General features: G+C 44.2%; 1 protein-coding gene across 6 annotated transcripts in view; it reads left to right on the top strand.

The window, feature by feature from the left end:
- Positions 1-25,155, top strand: part of LOC115095118 (fatty acyl-CoA hydrolase precursor, medium chain-like) — a 129,871-nt gene that overhangs the window by 32,967 nt on the left and 71,749 nt on the right. For all 6 annotated transcript variants that reach the window (XM_029608379.1, XM_029608383.1, XM_029608382.1 and 3 more), the window contains 3 exons: positions 4,644-4,782; positions 8,311-8,444; positions 8,662-8,815. In XM_029608379.1, coding sequence (XP_029464239.1) covers positions 4,644-4,782; positions 8,311-8,444; positions 8,662-8,815 — 427 coding nt within the window. The remainder of the gene's footprint in view (positions 1-4,643; positions 4,783-8,310; positions 8,445-8,661; positions 8,816-25,155) is intronic.

Genomic DNA, 25,155 nt, shown 5'->3' with positions numbered 1-25,155 from the left:
CTGACGCAGTCTTTCTGGCGGATGCAAGCTCAGACCTGGTTTGTACCTCAGCCAGAGGAGTTGCCTCGGTAGTAGCGGCAAGAAGGCAATTATGTTGCGGAACTGGTCTGCAGATGCGACCTCTAAGGTGAACCTCACAAGAATGCCTTTTAAGGGATCCCTCCTATTCAGAAGCGAATTAGAGAAGTTAGCCAGCAAGTGGGGCGAATCTCCAGTGCCTTGGCTACCGGAAGACAGAGGAAAAAGATCCCAGCGCCCCTCCCCTAGGAGACCTAGGGGCAGAGGCTCCCAACGTTTCCAACCCTATAGAAATTCATCATTCCAGGCACCTCGACCATCCAGGAAGTCTCAGTCCTTTTGGAACAGACAACTCAAGCGAGGAACAGGTCCGGGGGCAGGATCGACCCGAGCTTCCCAATGATGATGGGCCAACCCATCCACAGGAAGAGGAAATAGGGGTTTGACTCCTCCTCTTTTACTAACGATGGGTCTAGATCACGTCAGACAAATGGGTACTAAACATAATACGAGAAGGCAACTCTCTGGAATGCTGCAGCATTCCTCGAGACAAATTTATTATATCACCCTGCCACTCCCACCTCAAGAGATTGGCAGTGGAATCCACACTGAGAAGACTACTCAGTCTGAAGGCTATAGCTCCGGTGCCTACACCCCAGCAAAATACAGGGCGCTATTCCATCTATTTTATTGTGCCCAAGAAAGAGGGGTCATTCCCATCCATCCTGCGCCTCAAGAACGTCAATCGTCATCTACGGATCCTACACTTCCGCATGGAAACTATCCGCTCAGTAATAATGGCAGTGCAACCGGGAGAGCTCCTAACTTCCCTGGATCTCTCCAAGGCCTACCTTCACATTCCAGTCCATCAAGACCACCAACGTTTTCTACATTTTATGGAGCTAGGCCTCCATTACCAGTTCTGGGTGCTACCCTTCGGCCTGGCAACCGACCCCAGAACATTCTCCAAAATTATGGTAGTCATGGCAGCAACACTGAAGAAAGAAGGGATCTTGGTACACCCTTACTTGGACGATTGGTTGACCTGGGCGAAATCTTCGGAAGAGAGCCTGCAGGTAAACAGCAGAGTCAAGAACCTCATACAGAAACTCAGTTGGGTCGTGAATACGGTCAAGAGCAGACTGCAGCCCTCTCAGTCCTTAGAGAACCTGGGTGCCCGTTTCGACACCAAACAGAACAGGGTCTTCATCCCTTCCCTGAGGAGGAGAAAACTGATGGATCAAGTATGCTGATTGATGACCACTATGCGCCCAAAGTATGGGACTACCTTCAGGTCCTCTGGTTCATGGCATCAACTTGGGAAGTAGTACCGTGGGCAAGGGCTCACATTCGGCCACTCCACCACTCCTTACTATCACGCTGGAATCTACTGTCCCAAGACTACTTGATTCGCCTCAATCTGCCAGCAGAGGTATGTTCTAAGCTTCAGTGGTAGCTACAGGAAAGCCACCTAAGCAGAGGCGTATGCCTGTCCCCACCAAACTGAGTCATGCTCACCACAGATGCGAGCCTCTGAGAGTGGGGAGCCCACTGTCAGGAACCAATGGCCCAGGGACAGTGGAACAAGGAAGAGGCGGAATAGAACATAAACCACCTGGAATCTCGAGCAGTCAGATTAGCATGCCTGCTATTCAGCCACAGGTTTTAAGGGCAAGCGATTCAAGTAATGATGGACAACGCCTCAATGGTTGCCTACATCAACTGCCAGGGAGGAACCAAGAGCCAGCAGGAGTCTCTGGAGATAGACCCCCTCATGGCATGGGCAGAGGTAAACCTACAGGGGATCTCGGCCTCCCACATCGCAGGGAAAGACAATGTCTCAGCGGACTTCCTCAGCAGAGGGGGAATGGGCGCTGTCGACCAGAGCCTTCCAACTGATAGTAAATCGCTGGGGCCTCCCAGCCATGGACCTACTGGCCACATCTCTCAATGCCGAAGTCTCCAGATTCTTCAGCCGCAGACGAGAGCCGCACTCCCAAGGAATTGACGCCCTTATCCAGACCTGGCCAGAGGAGGACTTACTGTACGCCTTCCCCCTATGGCCGCTACTGGGCAAGATCATCCGCAAGATAGAACACCACAGGGGACTGATCCTACTACTGGCCCCAGATTGGCCAAGATGCCCATGGTATGCAGACATGCAAAGACACCTTGCGGGGAGCCCTCTGTGCCTACCTCCACACAGGGACCTTCTCCAGCAGGGCCCAATCCTTCACGAAGATCCGTCTCGATTCTCTCTTATGGTCTGGCCCTTAAGAGGGCTCGCCTGAAGAAGCGGGTTATTTGATCACCACCCTGCTCCACGTGCGGAATTTCTCAACGTCTCTGGCATACATACGGATCTTGAGGATATTCGAAGCTTGGTATGAGCACCACGGGGTGCCCCCTTGAACAGCCAAGATTCCCATGATTCTGGAATTCCTACAAGACGATATGAAGCAGCCCTCTCCTGCTTCAGAGCCGAAGTGAACGGAATCCGTCTTTCAGCTCATCCGGACTTGGCCCATTTCCTAAAAGGGGTTAAACAACTTCGACCACTCCTACAGTAGCCGGTCCCCCTATGGAAGCTCAGTCTGGTATTGGACTTTCTAGAGGGGGTCTTCCTTCAGACCAATGCGCAGTCTGTCACTACGTCTCTTAACAATGAAGACTGTATTCCTGGTGGCAATATGTTCAGCCCGTTGCATCTCTGAGCTACAGGCACTATCTTGCCGAGACCCATTCCTTAGGTTCACTCCAGGAATGATACAGCTTCACACCGTCCCCTCCTTCCTCCCGAATGTGGTCTCCGAGCTTCATTTGAATCAAGCCATTTCCAGATGAACGTAAGGACTCTGAAGACTCCCGCCTTCTTCACCATCTAAATGTTGGCAAACTCCTGATACGGTACCTAGAACAATCAGAACCAGTGTGCAAAATGGAGCACTTTTTCGTTCTTCACAGCAGGAAGAGCCAAGGCGAAGCGGCCTCGCGAGTGACCATGGCTCGCTGGGTCAAGGAAGTAATTACGGCAAGCTACATAGAGGCAGGGAAGCCTTTGCCCCTGCAGGTTAAGGCTCACTCTACTAGAGCCCAGGCAGTATCCTGGGCAGAAGCCAAACTGCTGTTGCCCGCCGAGATCTATCAAGTGGTCTTCCCTACACATCTTCTCCAGGTTCTACCACCTGGACGTTCAGGCTAGAGAAGACGCAGCATTCGCAAGGGCAGTACTCAGTGGGCCTCGGGCAGCCTCCCACCCTGTCCGGGAGCAGCTTTTGTACATCATACTGGTCCTGAGTCCATCTGGCTACACGCTAGGAAATGGAGAATTTACTTACCTGATAATTTCGTTTTCCTTAGTGTAGACAGATGGACTCAGCATCCTGCCCATGGCTGCCCCCAGAGAAGAGTGCACTGTCGGTCTCCAGTTTTTTATTCAGTTGAATCAGTTTAACCAAGTTTAATCAATTTTAATCAAGTTGTTTAAGCAGTCAACATATATGTCCACAATGGCTTTTCGAGGAGAATACTGAGGAGCTGAAGTCACTGCAGGGGTATATCTAGGGTGATATCAGCTTTGAAATCTGACTCTGTCTCCCATCTGCTGGCAGAGGAGCATAACCCATTGGTCCTGAGTCCATCTGTCTATACTAAGGAAAACGAAGTTATCAGGTAAGTCATTTCTCTATTTCTAGTTTAGCAATTTTGACTAGAGTCATAAAATAGGAATATAAGTGTCATGCTGGGTCAAACCAGTGGTCCATCAAGCCTAGCATCCTGTCTCCAAAAATGAGATTGTTTGAGTAAACAGATTTGGAAATTAAAAAAAAAAAAAAAAAAGGTGTGACTGACAGTGAGTAAGAAATGGAGCAACTCTTTTGGATCTGCAAGCTACTTCCTAGTGACTTGAATTCACCAGTGACAGAGACATAATGCTGGGCTTGATGGACCTTTGGTGGGCACATGTTATGTCCTTATAACCCAATCCAGATAAGTTGGAAGTACACCTCAGATCCCAAATAGGGAACTATATTATCATATCTTTTTTTTTTTTGGTGTCTTTCTGCTATTCATTGCCCAGTTTCCTTTCTGCGGTATGCAGTAATGTAGCCGTAACTGCTTTATTTCCAAAAGGTTCCATAATTTCCCTTTTCCATGAAGGTATCTGTTTCCCTTAGAGTGCCTCCCTGTTTTGTCTCTTGCTCCTGGAGTAACAACATCCCATGCAGCAGCCTGGATATTTTTGTACAATGTTATCTAACATCCCCCCCCCTCCCACCATTATCATCTTTCTAAAGAAAATAATTTCAATTTGGACAGTCCTTCATTGGAAGTCCCTCATTGTTCACCAATCAATAGTCAGCATTTTTATTTTAATGATGCAATGTCCTTTACTTTTATTGAGCGTCTGTGTTCTATTTGATTGCTTTATGTTGAAATTTGGCAGAAATCTGAGTGAGCTGAACTTTGGTCGGCACATCTAAGATCTGTGCAACACCGGCTTCCTTCTGATTGGCTGAGTTATCACTTTTATGTGTAAACATGAAGTAATATAGCAAATTGATCAGCTGACACAATTCATTGGGAATAGGTTAAAGTGTTTTGTTTTGTTTTGTTTTTTAAAGGTGTCCACAAGTATTGGAGAGCTTAGAAGCAATGAAAAAAGCTATAAAAGCCACGTTTCCTCCACTTACGGTTTCAGAAGACTGTTTATTCCTAAATGTGTACACACCTGCACACCGCAGCAAGAATTCCAAGTTACCAGTAAGCAAGACTATTGGACTCGTTTTTAATTTGTTGTTGTTTTTGGGGTTTTTTTAATCGGTAGAACCTGATTTATTAAACATTTCCACATAAATACAGAATGAGGGGAAAAGCCTAGTTAAAAAAAAAAATCAGCTTAGAACATAGATCCCCTGAGGGCCTGATTTATCGAAGATTTTCCCCATACAGTCAGAATGGGGGAAAAAGCCTTAGTGAATCAGCCTCCTAAATGTCATAAAAGACTCCACCCCCTAATGAGCCTAGCAAAAGAAGTAAAGAAACTTCGCCTCGCCAGCTCTGGTGCAGCGGTTGGAAGCAGAATTATTGTATAGATAGTAGTATGAGGCAAAACAGGAACGGAGAAAAGTTTTTGGAAATTGAAGATGGGAAGATTTGCAGAGAAATTTCTTGTCAGAACTCTTCCGCAAAAAGTGGAAACAAAATATTAACACGTGCCTATTTGTCCCTTACAATTATTTTTGCGTAATTTTTTTTTTCAACAGCTCTTTATCTTTTTTTTTGTGTGTGTTGCTATATGACTAGTGTTGGGATGGACAAAGCCGGGCGCTGCCCAAGGTGCCAGTGCATCATGTCATTGCTGCCGCTACAGCTGTGGTAGAGCTGTAAGATCTTGTGCGGTCGCTTCGTCAGCCGAGAGCCCCCAACTGACTGTGGTCATAGAATCCAATTTTGCCTGCCCCCCCCCCCCCCCCCCCGGCAGAACTTCGGAGGGGACCTCCCTCCCTGAACTGCCAAGTTAGCCCATCAACGGGCCTTACTTTGCAGCAAATACGCAGTCCTGAGTGAATGTAAACTAGAGCCAAGTGCAACTCATTATGTGTATTGTAAAACAAAGTGTAATGTATGCATTGGATAGTTGAGAAAAATAATGTACCCCAGGTAATTTTCAGTATAAAAAAAAAAAAGCCAACATTTAATTGTAGATGACCTGAACTGTTTAAATCAATGATTTGTTTTGTATTTGCACATGTAAAATGTTAATTTTTGAAAGCTTTAAATTTTGCCACAGTCTGCCGTGAACTTTTGAATAGATTTGATAGCTATGTCTTAAATAACAGTCTATAGGGCAGAGCTTTCCAAACTGTGTGTCGGGACACGTTAGTGTGTCGCCTGCAGTGTGCAGGTGTGTCGCGCAAGCCCGGTCAACTCTGATGCGAGTTTGGGCTTTTTTTTTTCTAGAGATTCACTTTTTTTTTTCAGTTTATGGGTTGCTTATTATTGGGTGATTTTTGCTGTCAATCGTGTTTTTTTTGGGGGGCTTGGTGGGTGGAACGAGCCCAGCCATCCTTGCATTGGCTGCTGCTGCCGATGAGGCCTGGCCATGAGGAGTGCTGACTGCAAGCAGCAGTGTCTGGTGACCATGGAAGGGACGAACTTAAGTGTTAATAATACATCTCTCATGGGAAAATCCAAAAACAATCAAAAAGACGAGGTACATGAGTGTGGGGGCCAGACATGTGCTGGGGGGAGAGAGATGAGTGAGTGGGGGGCAAACGTGCTGGGGGGACAGACATGTGCTTGAGGGGGAGAGATATGAGTGTGTGGGGGCCGAACATGTGCTGGGGGGAGGAGAGAGATGAGTGTGTGGGGGACAGACAATTTGTTTTATTATTGTTTCTCATAAATTATAACAATAACATGAATCTTGGAATATATATTTTTAATATAAATTTAAGGTTTTCATGAGATAGGTTGTGTCGTGAAACATTTTATTTATGTATATATTTAAGGAAACATACATAAATTGTCGAAATATGTTTCGTTCGTTTAACCTTTAACCTCTGGTTTACTAGTAGACTGAATTACCATGTCGTGAAATTATGTTTGTCTAAAAAGTGTGTCACCAACATGAAAAGTTTGGAAAGCTCTGCTATAGGGTGTATGAATAAAGTACACAAAGGTGGGCAAAAAATTGTAATTCTCAATCACAATCTCATTTCCTACCCATAATCTCTAGACATTACTCGTGGCATGGGGTGTGTTGGATCACAATTTAATAATCTCATTAAAATGATCCAAGGAAGTCAAGAACAGAATGAGGTGGCCCCTTCTTTCTCCAGATTATTTCAATGCCAGTTCTTAATTTTGTGACCCACTGGTGTTTCCAAAGCAATGGTTGTAACCCAGTTCTGGCCGCGCTCTCATCCCTGCCACCTGTTCCGGATGCACGGGTACTGTGGGTTTTGAGAGGGAGCGCTGCTGTGCTCCGTCATTCTGCTGCTGACTCAGAAGCTCTTGGGAAGTTTGAGCCAAGTGATAGCCATGTTCCTGTACTGTCCTCGCGACAGCGGCTGAGAAGCGTGGGGCTATAGGCAGTGCATGGCTCGTAGTGACTGAGAGCTGCACAGAGATGGAAGATGGCAAAAGCACTGTAGAAAGAGAGAGTAATTGAGGAAGCTGAATGAGGCCGTAAGGGGTATGAGAGTGAGCAATGGGGGTGGGGGGAGTGAGTGTGAGCAGTGGGGCCTGGGGGAGTGTGGAAGTCAGAGCAATAGGGGCTGAGGAAATATGTGAGTGAGCAGTAGGAGGTGAACAATGGAGGCTGTAGAGAAATGAGTGATCAATAAGGACCGGGGGAGGGGATGAGAGTGAGCAAGAGAACGTAGGGAGACGGAGAGCATTGTGAACAGGAGAAAGTTAAAAACATACCAGATATGGGGGCAGAATTTTTGATCAGATTAGAAGGAAATAAGGAACAGGCAGGCCTACTCATCTCATTAAACAGCCCAGGCTGTTATGCAGCCAAATTACTCCACCTTTGAAAATGAACTTGCACATGCAGATTGTGAACCAGGGATCAAATCCCACTGCTGCCCCTTGTGACCTTGACCCTCCACTGGCTCAAGTAGAAAGTTACCTTGCAAGCCCTCTAGGGATAGGAAACACCTACAGTACCTGACTGTAATCTGCTTTGAAGTGTCACGAAAGGCAGAATATAAACAAAAATATATTTAAAAAAACAGGCAAGTTTTTGCTTTGAAAATGATCCCTGCCAAACTACTTGCACACAGTTACACCTGCTTATTTGGTGTGCATAGTTTTGCTGACAGAATTTATGTGCATACTTTTCAAAATTGAAAATTATTTACATACGTCCCAACTCCACGCAATCTCTGCTGCCTGGAATGCCTCTCGCCTGTGATTTTATGCACTTATTAGTTGTGTAGTTTTCTGTGTGGAAAACCCTACTTTACTCACAAAAGTCCCTTTGAAAATTACCCTTTAAATGTTTCCCCACCACCACCACCCCAACTGGGTTTCAGGTTTAAAAAGTTTGAAAACCACTGCAGTATATATACCATGTTCATTAGCAGATACCAAGATTATAGGGGAAATTTAGCATCATGCCCAGGAATCAAAATTTTAGTTTTTTTGCCCTCCTCTTGTTAAGACGTGCATTTCTGTGTGCTAAAGATTTAAGCAAGGACAGGATTGAGAATGCATAGATTAAGAGCACGTTGTATGGTCAAAATACCATTGCATCTGAACTACTGTTGCTGTATTCAGGTCATGATGTGGATCCATGGAGGAGGTTTAATGCACGGTGGAGCTTCGTTCTATGACGGATCTGCATTATCTGCCTATGAAAATGTGGTGATAGTCTCAATTCAGTACAGATTAGGGGTCCTGGGATTCTTTAGGTGAGACATTTTATATTCTAACATATCTCAAAACACCCTAGTTAAAAGAAATAATCAACTTTAAACATTTCAAGTGAAAAATGTCTTGTTTGCCATAGAAGGCTGTACTGTAATTAATGCCTCAGGGACCCCCAGTAATTTGAGTATGCCCCAATTAAATATTGACAATCTAGTGGTCTCTCTCAGAAGAGCATTTCTTGCCTTGTTCTGCTTCCAGCACTGGGGATGAACATGCCCGTGGCAACTGGGGATTTTTGGACCAACTCGCAGCTTTGCATTGGATTCAGGAAAACATTGAACATTTTGGAGGAGATCCACAGTCCGTAACCATATTTGGAGAATCTGCAGGTGGACTGAGTGTTTCAGCTCTCGTAAGTGTTACAGGGAGTTTTTAATGAGCGGATTTATAAAACTTCATGTACCCGCCTTTCTAGGTTTAGCTATGAAGGAGGGGGCACACTCAGTATCAGGGCTAAGTCCCACCAAACCTTGGCATGGATTCTCTAAAAGGGGTTCTCTTATCCCTTAAGGATCTCCCTTGCATAATACCTGGGGGTCCACTGCTTGATTTCTTCTTTTCCAAAACTTTCCTGTCCCCTGGCTGAAATTCAAGTGTGGGATCCCAGTTTCCTCCTCTCTCTCCGCACAGCTCTGGTATCCAGTCCTTTTCTTTACCCTTATTTTAGATGACACACAGAGGGATTCTTTGGTCTGAAAGATCCAAAAATATTGCAAACGGGGGGGGGGAATCTGTATTCTTCCACACTGCAATCTCTCTCGGGCAGAAAGAGTGAACAAAAACTTCCAATAGAAAATAAAATTCACCTGCTCAAACCCGCAAACATCACAGAGAGCACTGAAAGTGAGCCCAGCACATTGATGTTTTTTCTTCCTACGCTTCTCAGGAGAGGGTGTTGAGCCCTTGCTGAAAAGTAAAAAACAAAACAAAACAGGAGAACTACAAAAATCAGGCCACCTTCAGGCTCCAAAACAAATTGCACGCTGAAGCTAGGGATCACCTGTTAATGTGCAGGCAGAACTTCACCCGAGCAGCAGCCTGCAGCGGGGATACCGTGTGCAAGATGGTAACACTCCTCTGCCCTGCACTGGGCAGTCCCAACCACTAGGCCAAAGTATATCCTAGAGATCCCAGTGGAGCTGCACACTTCTGTAGGTCAGTGGTGGTCGGCTTCTGGCTCAGAGCAGTTTGGAGTTCTCCTTGACCCCCAGCGCGGCTCTTGGAGATCACGGATGTTTAGACATGCGGAGAATAAAAGGGAGCAGGTGCTTACGTTTTGAAAAAGAAAACGAAGAAAATAGTTCTTCTGAGACTCTGTTCGCTGAGTGTCCCTAAGTGACAAAAGTTTAGGGCAGAGCTTTCCAAAGTGTGTGTCGCGACACTTTGGTGTGTCGCCTGAGGTGTGCCGGTGTGTCGCGCAAGCCCGGTGCACGTGACACACCGGCAAGTGGGAGCCAATGCAGCCGCCGGTGGAGCTCATCCCACTGGCGGCTGAGCAGTAAAATATCGCTGATCGGCAAGGCCGTGGTGGAGCTCACCTCACCACGGCCCGAAGAAGAAAAAGGTCACGTCGAGACGTGCAGGTGCTCCTCCTCCTTCCTGCCCATGCGGCCCCGGAAGAAAAATGTTGCCGGAGCCGCACGGGAAGAAAGGGGGAGGAGCGTCAGCCACGTCCAGAAGAGGAGCAGCAGCGTTGTGGCAGCGGGGAGAGAAGAGGAGGAGGAGGCCCAGTAGCAGGGTCGCCGCCGCGATCGGCCCGAGAAGATCAGGGCCGCTGCAGAGCCCATCCTGCAGCGACCCGTGAAGAGGAGGCCCAGAGGTAAGAGAGCGGCTGAGGGCCCGTAGAGTGCGTCTGTGAGCTGAGTTGAGCGATTGTGTGCGTGTATGAGGTGAGTTGAGCGATTGTGTGCGTCTGTGAGCTGAGTTGAGAGATTGTGTGCGTGAATGAGGTGAGTTGAGCGATTGTGTGCGTCTGTGAGCTGAGTTGAGAGATTGTGTGCATCTGTGAGGTGAGTTGAGCGATTGTGTGCGTCTGTGAGCTGAGTTGAGAGATTGTGTGCGTCTGTGAGCTGAGTTGAGAGATTGTGTGTGTGTATGAGGTGAGTTGAGAGATTGTGTGTGGGAGTGAGGACCTGAATGTTTGCAGAGACAGCATGTGAGAGAGCCTGTGTGTGTGTGTGAGAGAGACAGCATGTGACAGTGAGAGCCTGTGTGTATGAATGATTGTATGAGAGAGAGCATGTGACAGTGAGAGTCTGTGCTTGAGCAAGACAGCATGTGGGAGTGAGAGAGAGCCTGGGTGTGTGAGAGTCAGACAGCATGTGCAAGAGAGAGACTGTGTATGAATGATTGTATGAGAGAGAGCATGTGACAGTGAGAGCCTGTGCTTGAGCAAGACAACATGTGGGTGTGAGAGAGAGCCTGGGTGTGTGAGAGTCAGACAGCATGTGCAAGAGAGAGACTGTATGAATGATTGTATGAGAGAGAGCCTGTGAGTGTGTGAGAGAGAGAAAGCATGTGAGAATGAGAACCTGACTGAATGTTTGAGGGAAGAAGATAGATGGAGAGAAAAGAAATAGAAAAAAAGACAATATGAAAGGAATTGGCAAAAAAATAAGAAAGGGGAGGTGGAACAAAAAAGCCTGTGACCAACCGATTAGAAAACTAAGATCAGACAGCAAAGGTAAAAAAAAAGAAATAAATTACTTTTTACTGATTGGCACATGTAATCTTTGGTAATGTGCAAGAGTAGCACTTTCTCTATGCTGATTTCACAATGTACGAGATCAACATGAAGGAAGTGGAAACCCACGGGTCCTGCACAGAGGAGGCAGCAGAATGGGCTTCAGTGCCAATAGCAGCGATCAGCGCCTCCCCTATAGCCATGTGGCAGCAGTGGCAGCAGAGGAATGAGAGAGGCTCCGAGGTTGCTGGCAAAAGAAAGAGAGGGGGTTTGCCTTTAGTGTGTGCCTGCCTGAGGGTGTGTCTGTGTATGAGAATGTATGGGTGTCTTCCTGGGGTTTGTATGTGTGAGAATAGGTGCCGGCCTGTGTGTGGTGTATGTGTGTGTGAGAATGAATTGGTGCCTGCCTGGGGGTCTGTGCGTGTGAGAATGAATGTGTGCATGCCTGAGGGAGTGGTGTGAAATTGAATGGAAGCCTGCCTGGGGGTCAGTTTCAGTGTGTGAGAATGACTGGGAGCTTGCCTGGGTGTGTGTGTTTGTGTGTATGTGAGGGAGCCAGACAGAGTATGTATGAGAAAATCCAGGGGAGTAAGAGTTTGTGTGGGGGTGTGTGTGTGGAGGGAGAGAGAGTGTCTTAGAGCTTGAGAGTGTGTCAGTGTCTGTGAGAGCGAGAAGTTATGGTGGGTATAAGAGCATGAATGTGTATGTATGTGACAGTATATGTGTGAGAGAGAATGGAAATGTGAGTATGTGTGAGAGAGAGAGGATAACCTCCTAATCCTTGACAATATCAGGGTGACTGGAAATCAAGAGCTCCCACGTATGGACAGCAGGGGCTTTTTAAAATCCTTATTAGTTTTAATTATTGGGTGTTATTTGATATATGTGCTGTTTTGAAATATTTTATTGGTGTTTAGGAAATTGTAAAAAATGTATATGATTTTAATGAATAGAAATTCTATTTATCAGTAGTTTTAAAATATTCTTTTATTAGTATGGTTTTACTATTATAACTGATGCTTTATTTTTCTTGATTTTATTTGTTTTATGAGGAATGATGGTTCTGTTTTTCCATTATTAATACACAGAGTCTGGCTTCTTGGGGTTTCCATTTCAGTTTTTGTCTAATTTGTGCTCCTTTATTTTGTATTCTGTATTTGGTGAGGGTCTGTCTCTGCTCTGTGTGTGTGACCATGATGAGAAATTCGCTAGCATAGGGATCTATAGCAATCGGGTTTGTTTTGTTTCCTCAGTAGGTGGTGTATTGGTATTCTAGGACCCAGTATAATATTTACCCTTGCTTTTTCACAGGTAGGGTTATTGTTGTTAGAGTCCTTGGTGTTATTACTGTTATGTTATGATGGGATTGCAGTATAGATTTTGAGTGTCTTTTTTTTTTTTGCGAGGTTTTATTTTCGTTCACAATGTGCCTGGCAGTGGAAGGTGTTTGTGCTGCTGTTACTGTGAGGTGACACCAGAATTTGAAAACATCTTTTAGTATGATGAGCTGTAAGGGAAACATTCAAGCTCCATTGTTTAGGGGAATTTCAGTGGATGCACAGAGTTACAGAACTGGAGGTGCAGGATTTATATTGACATTCTGTCCCTTCCTATAAATTCCAGTCTTCACTCTCATAGCCATATAGAATTAGTTGAATGAGGCTATCAAATAATTTTATAGTGTGAAACTGGCCAGCTTTTTAAAATTATGCAGAAGACCCTTTGGACTTTCTTATTAACACCAAATATTCAAATCTGTGTTCATCCCATCAAGCTCATATATCTCATTAAAGAGGTAAATTGAATAACACAATAACTTTGTTTTATTATTGTTACTCATAAATTATAACAATAACATTAATCTTGGAATATTATATATTTTTAATATAAATGAAAGATTTTCACAAGATAGGTTGTGTCGTGAAACATTTTATTACGTATATATTTAAGGAAACATACATAAATTGTCGAAATACATTTTGTTCGTTTAACCTTTAACCTCTAGTTTGCTAGTAGACTGAATTACTGTGTCCCGAAATTATGTTTGTCTAAAAAGTGTGTCACCAACATGAAAAGTTTGGAAAGCTCTGGTTTAGGGTATCACTGTAAGACCTGTTGAAATTGTATTATAAACTGTGTGAAGGAAGAGCGTTTGATTAGTGAGGTCCAAGTATGTTGGGTAATAGAGAATGTACAGAGCCCATATAATGTACTATACACTGCTTTTCTCACCAAGCTGTATGAATGTGTCCTACACCTAGGATATTTGGTTTCATTTTGGCTCTATTTATTCAGAGGATGTCCTTGAGGTATGTCATTTATAATGTATTAAGATCAGCTGGGGGAGCTAAGGGAAAAATATCACAGGTCAATATTGTTTTATGTTCAACTGAATTGGAAAGTGGCTTTTCATTAACGGGGGAGGGGATCGCACAGCATTCTCTATTAAATGTCTTTCAACAAGAAAACAAATTGCGTACCTTGTTCACTTTACTAGAGATCAGAAACGTTTAAGCAATCCATTCTAACTCCCTCATAAATCTGGAGTCAAGGCTAACATAACAGTGCTTTGTGTATTTATAGTGCACAAACACCCCCCATACCGCACAGCCCTCTGTACCAGGGTTTCTTGAGCTTTTTAACAGGGTGCACTCGGTATTACAAAGTTTCAGCTCATGTAACCCTTTATATGTTTCTTCTTGGGTTTTTGGAGGGTTTTTTCAATAAAGAAAGACAACAGAAAACATCCCTGAAGTATTGAGTGGGAAAGGAAATAAGAATTTGGGAGAGTTTGAGAGGTGGGTGCCTCCCCCAGTGAATCAGGAGTAGCAGCTGCAGCTAGGGGGGGAAGAGCGAATTTGCATCACAACCGTCCCCAAGCAAATCAGAAGTTTATACTGCAGAAAACCGGTTTTCCCTCATTCCTTGCAAAGCTGATACCAGGAAATGTGTTCCCTGTTTATCTCAGGAAACAAAGAATTGGGAGACCTTTAAGGGTGGGAGGGGATGATTATGATGTGACACCAGTTTTCCTTTGATGCAGTTAAGTTTATACTAAAGTTTGGTTTGTTATATCTCTATGTATAAAATCAGTACATTTGAAAGATTACAAAAAAATTAAATATATTTTAAAGGAAAAGAAGCAAGTAATGTTCTTTAGGACTTCCTTTTTGTTTAACATCTACAAGGAAAGGTAAACCCTTGGAGGACAAAGGGACACCTGAAGCAAACATTGCATTGAGGAATTAATTTTATAATTCCTTTTCATGCCTTTATTCAGCGATTTCATTTTAACAAGAAAAAAAAAACCCCTTCTCTGCTTGCGTCATATTTTTCATGTAAAAACAGTATCACAAGTTTTCATTTACTGTGGAGGCAGTGGCAAAGGCCACAGCAGTGGCCAGGAGTGAGGGAGCACAGGCCAAGAATGGAACCAGCCTGCAGGCTCCGGCTCCGGGCCCCACTCTCTCTGGGCTTCCGTGTCGGGAGCAGGGTGCACGCGTGTTGGCTTACATCCCGGCCTGCGCTACAGTGGAGTCCAGGACCAGCTCTTGCTACAGGAAGACAGGCCCACAGCAATGGCGGCACCCGTTTTGGGGGGATGGGGAGGGGAAGGAGGAGAGAAGAGCTTGTGCATACCCCATGACCCTTTCAAGTTTCCCTAGGAAAATGCATACACCCAGTTGAAAATCCCTGCTCTGTATGAAGAAGCTTGATCGGGGCTCGCATCCAAAACCTCTTGTCGAAGAAGCTTGAACGGCAAGGGACTGGCATATCACAGTTATCAAAAGTTACTCATTAACACGTTTAATTATGAGAATCACGGGCTTAGGGCCTAAACTTACAAAATCACAACGTGCATTTCAATATAGAGTAAAGTTTTTGTGGCTGTGACTACTGCTTCTCTCCAGTATTTTCCAAGTAAATCGGTCTTCCAGCATACTTCTCATCGTTTCAGTTAGAATCCTGTTTTTCCTTTGTTACTCTGTTTTGCTCATTTCTATAGCTCTGTCTTTGTGATACTCAATTCCATTAAAGCTCAGGAAGTTCTCAACTTCCTCCCCAGTGAACTACCCTCCATTGTCAGTTCAAAGTGCGAGTGGCTTGCCATAAGCACGTACTCCGGTAGACTGCCAAGTCTTTATCCTTCATCCCTTTTTTTTTTATATATATATGCATGACTATGCACCTTGAATAATCATCTATAAAAGTCCCCATGTGTTCAAGTCCTCTGGGTGAAGGAACTCTCATTGGCCCACAGACTCTGGTCTGGCTCACCTTGGGAAGGGTTGCCCTTGTGGCTTTAGCTCTGATACAAGTCATGCCTGATAATATCACCAGCATGTCTAATGATTAAGTTTTTGGTCTCAGTTGCTGTCTTTCTGGTTCATTCGCATGTTTCAGGTGCTATGGCCTAAATATCTATGCCACAGGAGAATGCAGCCATTGTGTTGCTTCTCTGCAGTGAGTCTTGCCTGCTCCTTTACTGGGCTCATGCAATGCAGATGCTCGTTAGCAAAAGCACTGGCTAAGAGCCTTTTCCTCTTTTGAACTGTACATTCATCACCCTGGAAGTGATGATGAATCGCCTTGCTGCCAAAATGCTTAAAAGATAAGAGACCCCCCTTCTAAATCATGAACGCACAGTACTACTTTCACTGGTAGTCTGTGTATTTCCATGTGTGCATTGTTGCAAGTTAGAAGTACTTTCCAAATTCCTTCGGCAGGGATGCTGCTGCCATGTGTGAGATAGACCTTTTCTTTGTTGCTTAGGAAGAAGTTTCTGTCATTAGTCACGGGACTCATAGCTCCAGATTTGAAGCACCAACCTTGTGTCACTTTAAAACATCCCACTCCACTCTTATAGCCCTCTAGACTGCCCGGTTCCACTGAAGTCCATCATCCTACTCTTGCCCCAGGGAAGGAATGTCAGGAATGCTGCTTCTCAGGCTCCTGGTGTCCTTTTTCTTGATTCTGAGACTGGAAGTTCCTGTAAGCGTTTGAAATTGTAGTTCCTTTGAAAGGAAAGGATCCCTGAGGCACTCTTCCCTGTGACAGAGCTGGCCTTTTGCTCTCTGCTAGGTTTTTTTGATCTTATCACTTGGGGAAGGAGGGGAGTTGAGTTGCATGGGGGAATGTATGTGCCCTCTATCCAGAGTGGATGAGAATCAGTTGAGCAGACTATCGTGTATCTGCCATCATTTACCATGTTATAGCCTTAGCTCTTTGCCTGGGTGCTTGTGGAGTTTGATTTCGATCTGCTTTCATGTGATGCAGTCTTTCTTTAAATGCCCCTCTTCCTTACCCCAGAAACATGTTGTTTCATTCTTAAGCACTTTGTTGTCTATAATTTTCAATTGCAACTGGGTTGTCATGTATCAGTGTCTGGGCCCATAACCTGTTACTGAGTGAGCTTGTTCTAACATACTCAGAACAAGATGCAGCAGTAATCTGAAACTAGACTTTATTTAGTATATAGAGTTTTTCATTTTGTGACTGGGAGTAACATGTTAGTAAAAGATCAATAAGAACAGCAACTGAACAGAATACAACTATCACACAATACAGTACAAAAGAGAGGCAACGAGAATTATTTTTTTCCCTTCTTATTTGAACCCCTATACAGAACAATATCACCCAGTGACTTTACAATAGATTGCAGGCTTTAACTTATGGCTGTTGTATACCTCAACATAGATTTTGCCCCATACCATATAGACTACAGACTTTACTCCCATATAGAACTGGTTGAATGATGCTATGAAATAATTTTACTCGATGGTTAAAACTAGCCAGGGTTTCACTTATTGCAGAGAACACCCTTGGGACTTTTTCTTGTAGTGTTTTTATAGCTAATTTAAAGGCAGAGAGCCGTGCTTTGGGGGATGGGTGTAATGTGTGGTAATGTCACTTTGGTTTGCCCCTCTTTGTATCTAGTTTGCCCCATCACCATCTCGCCCCCCCCTCCCCACCCTTCACCTCTGCCTCCACAGTACTTCTGTCTAAAGACACCTCTGTGCCACAGCTTCCCTATGTTGCTTCAGTATTCCTAGGGATGTGTCCTTTCTGAGCTCATTGTGAGCACAGTTTTTTTTTAAAATTGTAGATAAGTATTTAAAACAGGAATTTACCGCTCTTTTGCTCATCTAGCTTAAAGAGCAGGATTTCCAAATGTATCTTTAGAAATGCAATGAAGATACTACTTGAATAAGAGAACCCTTCCCTTTCTCCAGCATTGTTTCTAATGACTCCCTGCTGAGCCTGTTTCTTCCAGTGATTAGATTGTCCTCTACCCACCACTGGAACATTGGCTTCTGAAGGATTCCATCTTCCACAGGAAGAGGTCCTGAACTGGACAAATCAAGTAGATTGGTGACCTCAGTCTAAAAACATCTGAATTTCTCAGTCACTATGGAAGCAGTATTATAACACCCTTTGATGTTTATGTAATGCCAAGGTACATAATTATCTCAGTTTCATAGCCAACTTAGTTTGAAATCCTTTCTAGTAAATTTTCAAGAAAGACAACCATCCAGCAAAACAACCATATGGTGGTGAGGTGTTTCTGCACACCACCATTATGGAGACAACCATTGCAATACCATAAACATAGTTCTGGAACATACATTACAACGACCCTACCCCCCCCCCCCCCCCCACACACACACACTAATCCAAAAATCCTTTTTATCCCCTTATATCCCTCCCCCGAAGAACAAGTATTCCAGAAATTGTAGTCTATATCAATGTATGGATGGTTAACATTTTATGAGATGTCACTCAGAATCAAGCTGTGTGCTTGGTAGGGCAAAGATTATATATAAGCATTCCAAATTTTCAAAAACACCACACATTTCTTAGTGATATCCACTTTCTCGATATAGTTTACCATGACACAGATATTATGTATACTGTTCTGTTAGAGGTCCTGAAAAGACATCTCTCTCTCTCTCTATTCCAGGTCCATAAGAAAAATAGTCTTCAGACCATTTATCCTCCACTCTGCAAAAACAACAGAACACAGTCCTGGTAAAAAGAATTGGTTCTCAGTAATGGGCAAATAGGGAGATATATTATAGTTTGTGTAGTCTTCTGCAGAGACACTTCCAAGCCCCCTGCAGAGGTACCAACAAGACACTTTCTGAAAATACTCCGGGAGAACACTCGCAAAAGAGTGAAGAACATACCTAGGTTTCAGGGGTTGCAACAGTGCCTTCTCAAGAGACAATGGAATGAAAAACTGTGCCCAAAATCCAATCCTCAAATGATGTAGCAGGCAGGGGAAGTTATAAAGTCCCACCCTCTCTCCAGGTCCTCTTCAAAGTCTGTAGTGCAATTCTAGGCTTCTTCCATTACCAGAGCAATTGACAAATTATATAATCTAAATGAGACCTCTCCCTTTTGATCAAATAGGAAGAGTATGAAGGAGATATAACCACTTCATTTGATCACCATGTGATATAAATTTATTCTCCCAGCCAATGACAAAGGAAGATCCATCCATCCCTGCAGAATTATCTTAGTTTTTGCTAACAATGCCTGACAATTCAGGGCTTGCAAATTGAGAAGGATCCCTGTGCAAACAGATGCCCAAATATCAACAAGTCTTTGGCCCACTGCGTCGGAAAATCTCAACCATAAATCTCCTTCACCGAATCCTTAAGAGATAGGGCCTTGGACTTTTCCAAGTTTAACTTCAAGCTGGCAACCTCTCCATATCTCGCAAATTCCACCAACAAAGGAGCTAATGAGGAGTGGGGATCAACAATATGTACCAATATATCATCCGTAAAAACTGCCAACTTAGATTTCATTCCGCTAACTAACACCAAAGCCACTGGCTTGTTATAAAGAACATTTACAACTTGCAGAAAATAGTGCTCTAGTCCCATACGCCTAAAAGCCACCATCATATCTCAGTTAACCTGATCAAATGCTTTTTCAACATTGAAGCTTAACAGGAAGTTTTATTTTGAAAATTATCCAAAATTACCCCTCACAAAACTCAGCTGCACAAAGCTGCACTTGCTTGTAGCATATGTGGGTAAACTGAAGCACACACTTATTAAAATCCAGTGTGCCTATAAATCCCGACAGCCCCTCCTCCTGGAATGCTTATCCCTCAATTTGCATAAATGTATGCATGAAATCGGGTTATGTACACACACAGGGCAATTCTGTAAGAGACCAGTCGCATTCACAAACCCCTGTTTTAGGCGTGTAGCTGGCTTTTGAAAATGACCACCATGGATGCAGACTGAATTCATTACTCTTCTCCCCTTCAGTGTTCTGGGGCAGAACTTCTCTCCTTCTCTCATGGGAAAGATCAAGAATGAGATGCACAATGCAGCTTTGCCTGCAGGGCTCTCTGCATACTCTTTACAGGCGGGAACCAATTATTGCACACTGCCATGTCTACTTTTTAACAAGGCAAAGGGTCATAAGAACATAAGAAATTGCCATGCTGGGTCAGACCAAAGGTCCATCAAGCCCAGCATCCTGTCTCCAACAGAGGCCAAACCTGGCAAGTACCCAAACACCAAGTAGATCCCATACTACTGATGCCAGTAATAGCAGAGGCCATTCCCTAAGTCAACCTGACTAATAGCAGTTAATAGACTTCTCCTCCAAGAACTTATCCAAACCTTTTTTAAACCCAGCTTCACTAACTGCTCTAACCACATCCTCTGGCAACAACTTCCAGAGCTTAATTGTGTGTTGAGTGAAAAATTATTTTCTCCAGTTAGTCTTAAATGTGCTACTTGCTAACTTCATGGAGTGCCCCCTAGTCCTTCTATTATCCAAAAGTGTAAATAACTGATTCACATCTACTCATTCAAGACCTCTCATGATTTTAAAGACCTCTATCATATCCCCCCTCAGCCGTCTCTTCTCCAAGCTGAACAGCCCTAACCTCTTAAGCCTTTCCTCATAGGGAAGCTGTTCCATCCCATTTTATCATTTTGGCTGTGCTTCTCTGTACCTTCTCCATCGCAACTATATCTTTTTTGAGATGCGGCGACCAGAACTGTACACAGTATTCAAGGTGCGGTCTCACAATAGAGCGATACAAAGGCATTATGACATTTTCCATTTTATTAACCATTCCCTTCCTAATAATTCCTAACATTCTGTTTGCTTTTTTGACTGCTGCAGCACACTGAGCCGACGATTTCAAAGTATTATCCACTATAATGCCTAGATCTTTTTCCTGAGTGGTAGCTTCTAATATGGAACCTAACATCGTGTAACTACAGCAAGGGTTATTTTTTCCCTATAATACAACACCTTGCACTTGTCCACATTAAATTTCATCTGCCATTTGGATGCCCAATCTTCCAGTCTCGCCAGGTCCTCCTGTAATGTATCACAATCCGCTTGTGATTTAACTACTCTGAATAATGTTGTTTCATCCACAAATTTGATAACCTCACTACTTGTACTCCTTTCCAGATCATTTATAAATATATTGAGAAGCACCGGTCCAAGTACAGATCCCTGAGGCACTCCACTATTTACCCTTTTCCACTGAGAAAATTGACCATTTAATCCTACTCTCTGTTTCCTATCTTTTAACCAGTTTGTAATCCACGAAAAGACATCGCCTCCTATCCCATGACTTTTTAGTTTCCTTAAAAGTCTCTCATGAGAGATTTTGTCAAACGCCTTCTGAAAATCCAAATACATTACATCTACTGGTTCACCTTTATTCACATGTTTATTAACCCCTTCACAAAAAAGAAGCAGATTTGTTAGGCAAGACTTCCTTTTGGTAAATACATGTTGACTGTGTTCCATTAAACCAGTGGTCCCCAACCTTTTTTGCACCAGGGACCGGCTTCAAGCAAGACCATTTTTCCATGGCCCGGCAGGGTGGGGCAGGGGGCGGGGCTTTGGTCATATGAGGGCGGGGTTATGGAGGGGGTTGGATTTTAGTGCACACTTATCATTTAATTATGACATTTATAATGTGAATGTGACTCAATTCACCATAGGTTCTCATATGCATGGCACACTGACCCATGATCGTCATGGGGCTAGATGTAAAAGTACAGTTTGTATCCACGGGAACCCCCCTGACCCACAATAATGGATGTAAAGCAGAATTATGACATTCCCCATACAACTCACCCTACAAAAAAGATATTCTGGTTCTGGTGACATCTCAGTAACAGTAACTCAAACTCCTTCTACTTCCAGGCTCAATAGCCCTACTTATGAAAAGACAGCAGTTTACCACCAATGCATGTCCTCTTGAGAAAACACAACAAATAAGACCGATACAAACGCTTACATGCTAGCAAAATATTTCATCTCGGTAACAGACACAGAACCAACCTAACATACTCCCAGGATCTGTAGTAATGCACATAAACTAATCTGCACACTGTTACACCTGTATTATGGAATACACTCAAACAGGAGCAACCCTATCTATGAAAAGGCAACACTACAAATATTAAATCAGGTCCTAAAAACCAATACACCTCTTATGAGGTAAACAGAACTAGCAAGCAGCTATAGATCCCCACACAGAAATAATTGTAAAACTATACTAATAAGCAGAATAAATGTTTCAAAACAGCTATGAACAGAATAACATCCAACAATTAAAAACTCATAAATCTATTAAACATTCTCCAAACACCAATAAAATATTTCAAAAAAGCAGACATCACACAATTAAAATGGCAGTCAAGAAAAATAAACTTAAAAAGCCACTTTTACTTACCCCCTCCAGCAGCTGTCCTACTCCCCTTCCCTGCAGGCCGTGGCACACACCAGAAGCAGCAGTAGAAGCTAAGCTCTATACTTATGGTCCTCTTCCTTAGTGCCCATGACTCACACACACACACCATACCAGTCATGCCCCCATGACCAGTTTCTGTCTCTCACACACCAATCATCTCCCAAACAGTCTTTGGCACACACACACCAGTCACCTTCCTGAACAGTTTCTCTCATGCCATACACACACACACACAGGCTTCCCACTCCCGTGTTCTACTTACATATATGGGCTTCTCACTCTCATAATCACTTTCTCTGTCTCTCTCTCTCTCACACACTCACCAGTCTCTCACTCCCATGTTCTCTTTCAGATATACAGGCTTCTCCCTCCCATGATGTGTCTCACACACACCCAGGTTTCTCACTCCCATGCTCACTCTTCACATGCACAGGCTTCTCATTCCCATAATCACTTTATTTCTCTCTCTCTCTCTCTCACACACACACACACACACACACACACACACCAGTCACCTGATCTCGCTCATGCATACACACACACACAGGCTTCCCACTCCCATGTTCTCTTTCAGATATACAGGCTTCTCCCTCCTATGCTGTGTCTCACACACACCCAGGTTTCTCACTCCCATGCTCACTTCTCTTCACATGCACAGGCTTCTCATTCCCATAATCACTTTCTCTCTATTACACACACACCAGTCTTTCTCATTTCCATGCTCACTCTCCACGTGCACAGGCTTCTCATTCCCTGAATCACATTCTCTCACATTCACACACACCAGTCTTTTTCTCTCACACACACCGTCACCTTACCAAGCAGTCTCTCTCTCTCATGCATGCACACTCACCCAGGTTTCTCACTCCCATGCTTTCTTTCACCCCCACAACACCAGGCTTCTTACGCCCATGCTTTCTCACATACCCAGACTTCTCACTTTCATGCTTTTTCTCTCTCACTTCCCTGACTAATGTCTCACACTCTCACATACACATCAGTCATATCCCTGAGCAATCACTTTCATTGTCTCTCACATACACACACACACACATCAGCTCTCTGACCAGTCACACACATGCTGGCTGCCTGCTTCTCTCTCTTTCTCTCACTCACTTCCTCTCTCCCCCCCCCCCCCCCCCGAGCACAAACGGTAGCTGCACCACCTCCTCCTCCAGCCCCCGCAGGACAAGAAAGAAGAATCCCATCGGCCGCGGGAGGTTCACGTTGCTGTCTCCTTTACCTATTATCAGCTGCTTCGATTGCTCGGGGGCTGATGCTGCTGTCGCCGCTGCTATTTTTTCATGCGGCACGGCTCTTTCTCCTTCCCACGCACCGCGTATCACTTCCTGTTCCGGGTCAGAGGGAGGGGCGGGAAGAAGAAAAGGCCAGCCGCGGATGCCACAGCTTTTTTTTTTTTGCACCGCTGCCGTTCCCGCTGGGCTTGAACGTGCTGATAGCCCAGCGGCAACGGCAGCAGGGAAGGAAGAGCAGTGGGAGAGACCGGGAGCGCGCGACACACCTGCCGGTGCTTGGCGGCGCCGCGAACCAGCAAAAAACTCCCACGGCCCGGTCCCGATCCGCGGACCAGTGGTTGGGGACCCCTGCATTAAACCATGTCGTTTTATATGCTCTATGATTTTGATCTTTAGAATAGTTTCCACTATTTTTCCTGGCATTGAAGTCAGGCTCACTGATCTATAGTTTCCCGGATTGCCCCTGGAGCCCCTTTTAAATGTTGCGGTTACATTGGCCATCCTCCAGTTTTTCAGGTACAATGGATGATTTTAATGATAGGTTACAAATTTTAACTAATAGATCAGAAATTTCATTTTTAGTTCCTTCAGTACCCTAGGATGCATACCATCCGGACAAGGTGATTAGCTACTCTTTAGTTTGTCCTACTACATCTTCCAGGTTCACAGTGATTTGGTTCAGTTCATCTGACTCATCACCCTTGGAAACCATTTCTGGAACTGGTATCTCCCCAACATCCTAATTAGTAAACACGGAAGCAAAGAATTAATTTAGTATTGCTGCAATGGCCTTATCTTCCCTAAGAGCCCCTTTAACCCTTCTGTCATCTAATGGTCCAACCGACTCCCTCACAAGTTTCTTGCTTCGGATATACTTTTAAAAGTTTTTATTATGAGTTTTTGCCTCTATGGCCAACTTCATTTCAAATTCTCTCTTCGCTTGTCTTATCAATGTTTTACACTTAACTTGACAGTGCTTATGCTTTTTCCTGTTTTCTTCAGATGGATCCTTCCAATTTTTGAAGGATTTTTTTTGGCTAAATATAGCCTCTTTCACCTCACCTTTTAACCATGCCGGTAATCGTTTTGCCTTCCTTCCACCTTTCTTGCTGACTCTCTCTATACACCCAAGTAGGCGATTAGCTTTCCCAACTGCCTTGACACACTAACATCAGCAATAATGGGCCCCTTCCTCCCACTTTCTCAGGTCTCTTTCCTATTTGATGGCTGCTAAGTCTTCCCTGTCACTTATTGAATTAAATTTATGGATCTATATTCTCTTTTCTTTTCAATAACCATTCCATTTCTAGTCCTACATAAAACTAGAACATACTCAATTGCCATGCATTTCAATGATCCTATAGGAGGCTTAATCTATGAGATATGGTACATAGGGTGAGTGTAATACAAATAATACGAGTGATTTCACATGATAAATTTTCCAGAAAATTGCCATGGAATTGGCTAATTGGGATGTATAGTAAATAACTGCAATAGAATAAGGTCCCTGTGGTCTCTTACTAAATTTGTTACAATCCATGTTCTAAATCATCAGAGGTATTGCCCTAGTTCAGGGCACCCCTGTCTGCGTGACTAAGATGGAGTCCTGACGGGCAGTGAGAACTCGCAGCTCTGGCGTTTTCTTTGAAAAACCTTTTTTCCTCGGACTTCTGCTTCATTTCGACGTCGTGGAAAAGAGGAAAGGTGTTGTACGTACCTTTCTGGCTTCTGGAGCTATGTGGCAGGCCACCTTGCCTGAGTTCTCGCTGGCATTGCCTTCCTCGATGTCAACCGTCGACTTGGCCGGAGGAGTGGTCGGCCTGTCGATTAGCAGAAACATCACTGAGCCTGGTTGCTCGTTCATCTCCTCTGCTTCCTGGGTTCGCCACTGGAGCGGCAACGGACTCGCTGGAATTGGGATATCCTGCCGGCGTTGTTTCTGTCCACCTACCTGGCATCCTGGATCCTGCTGCTTCAGTTGGACCGCGGTCTGAAATGGTGGA

This window comes from Rhinatrema bivittatum, chromosome 7 (assembly GCF_901001135.1).
Source record: "Rhinatrema bivittatum chromosome 7, aRhiBiv1.1, whole genome shotgun sequence".
NCBI lineage: Eukaryota > Metazoa > Chordata > Amphibia > Gymnophiona > Rhinatrematidae > Rhinatrema > Rhinatrema bivittatum.
Note: the sequence above shows the minus strand (reverse complement) of the source record. Positions and strands in the feature narration are given on the sequence as shown.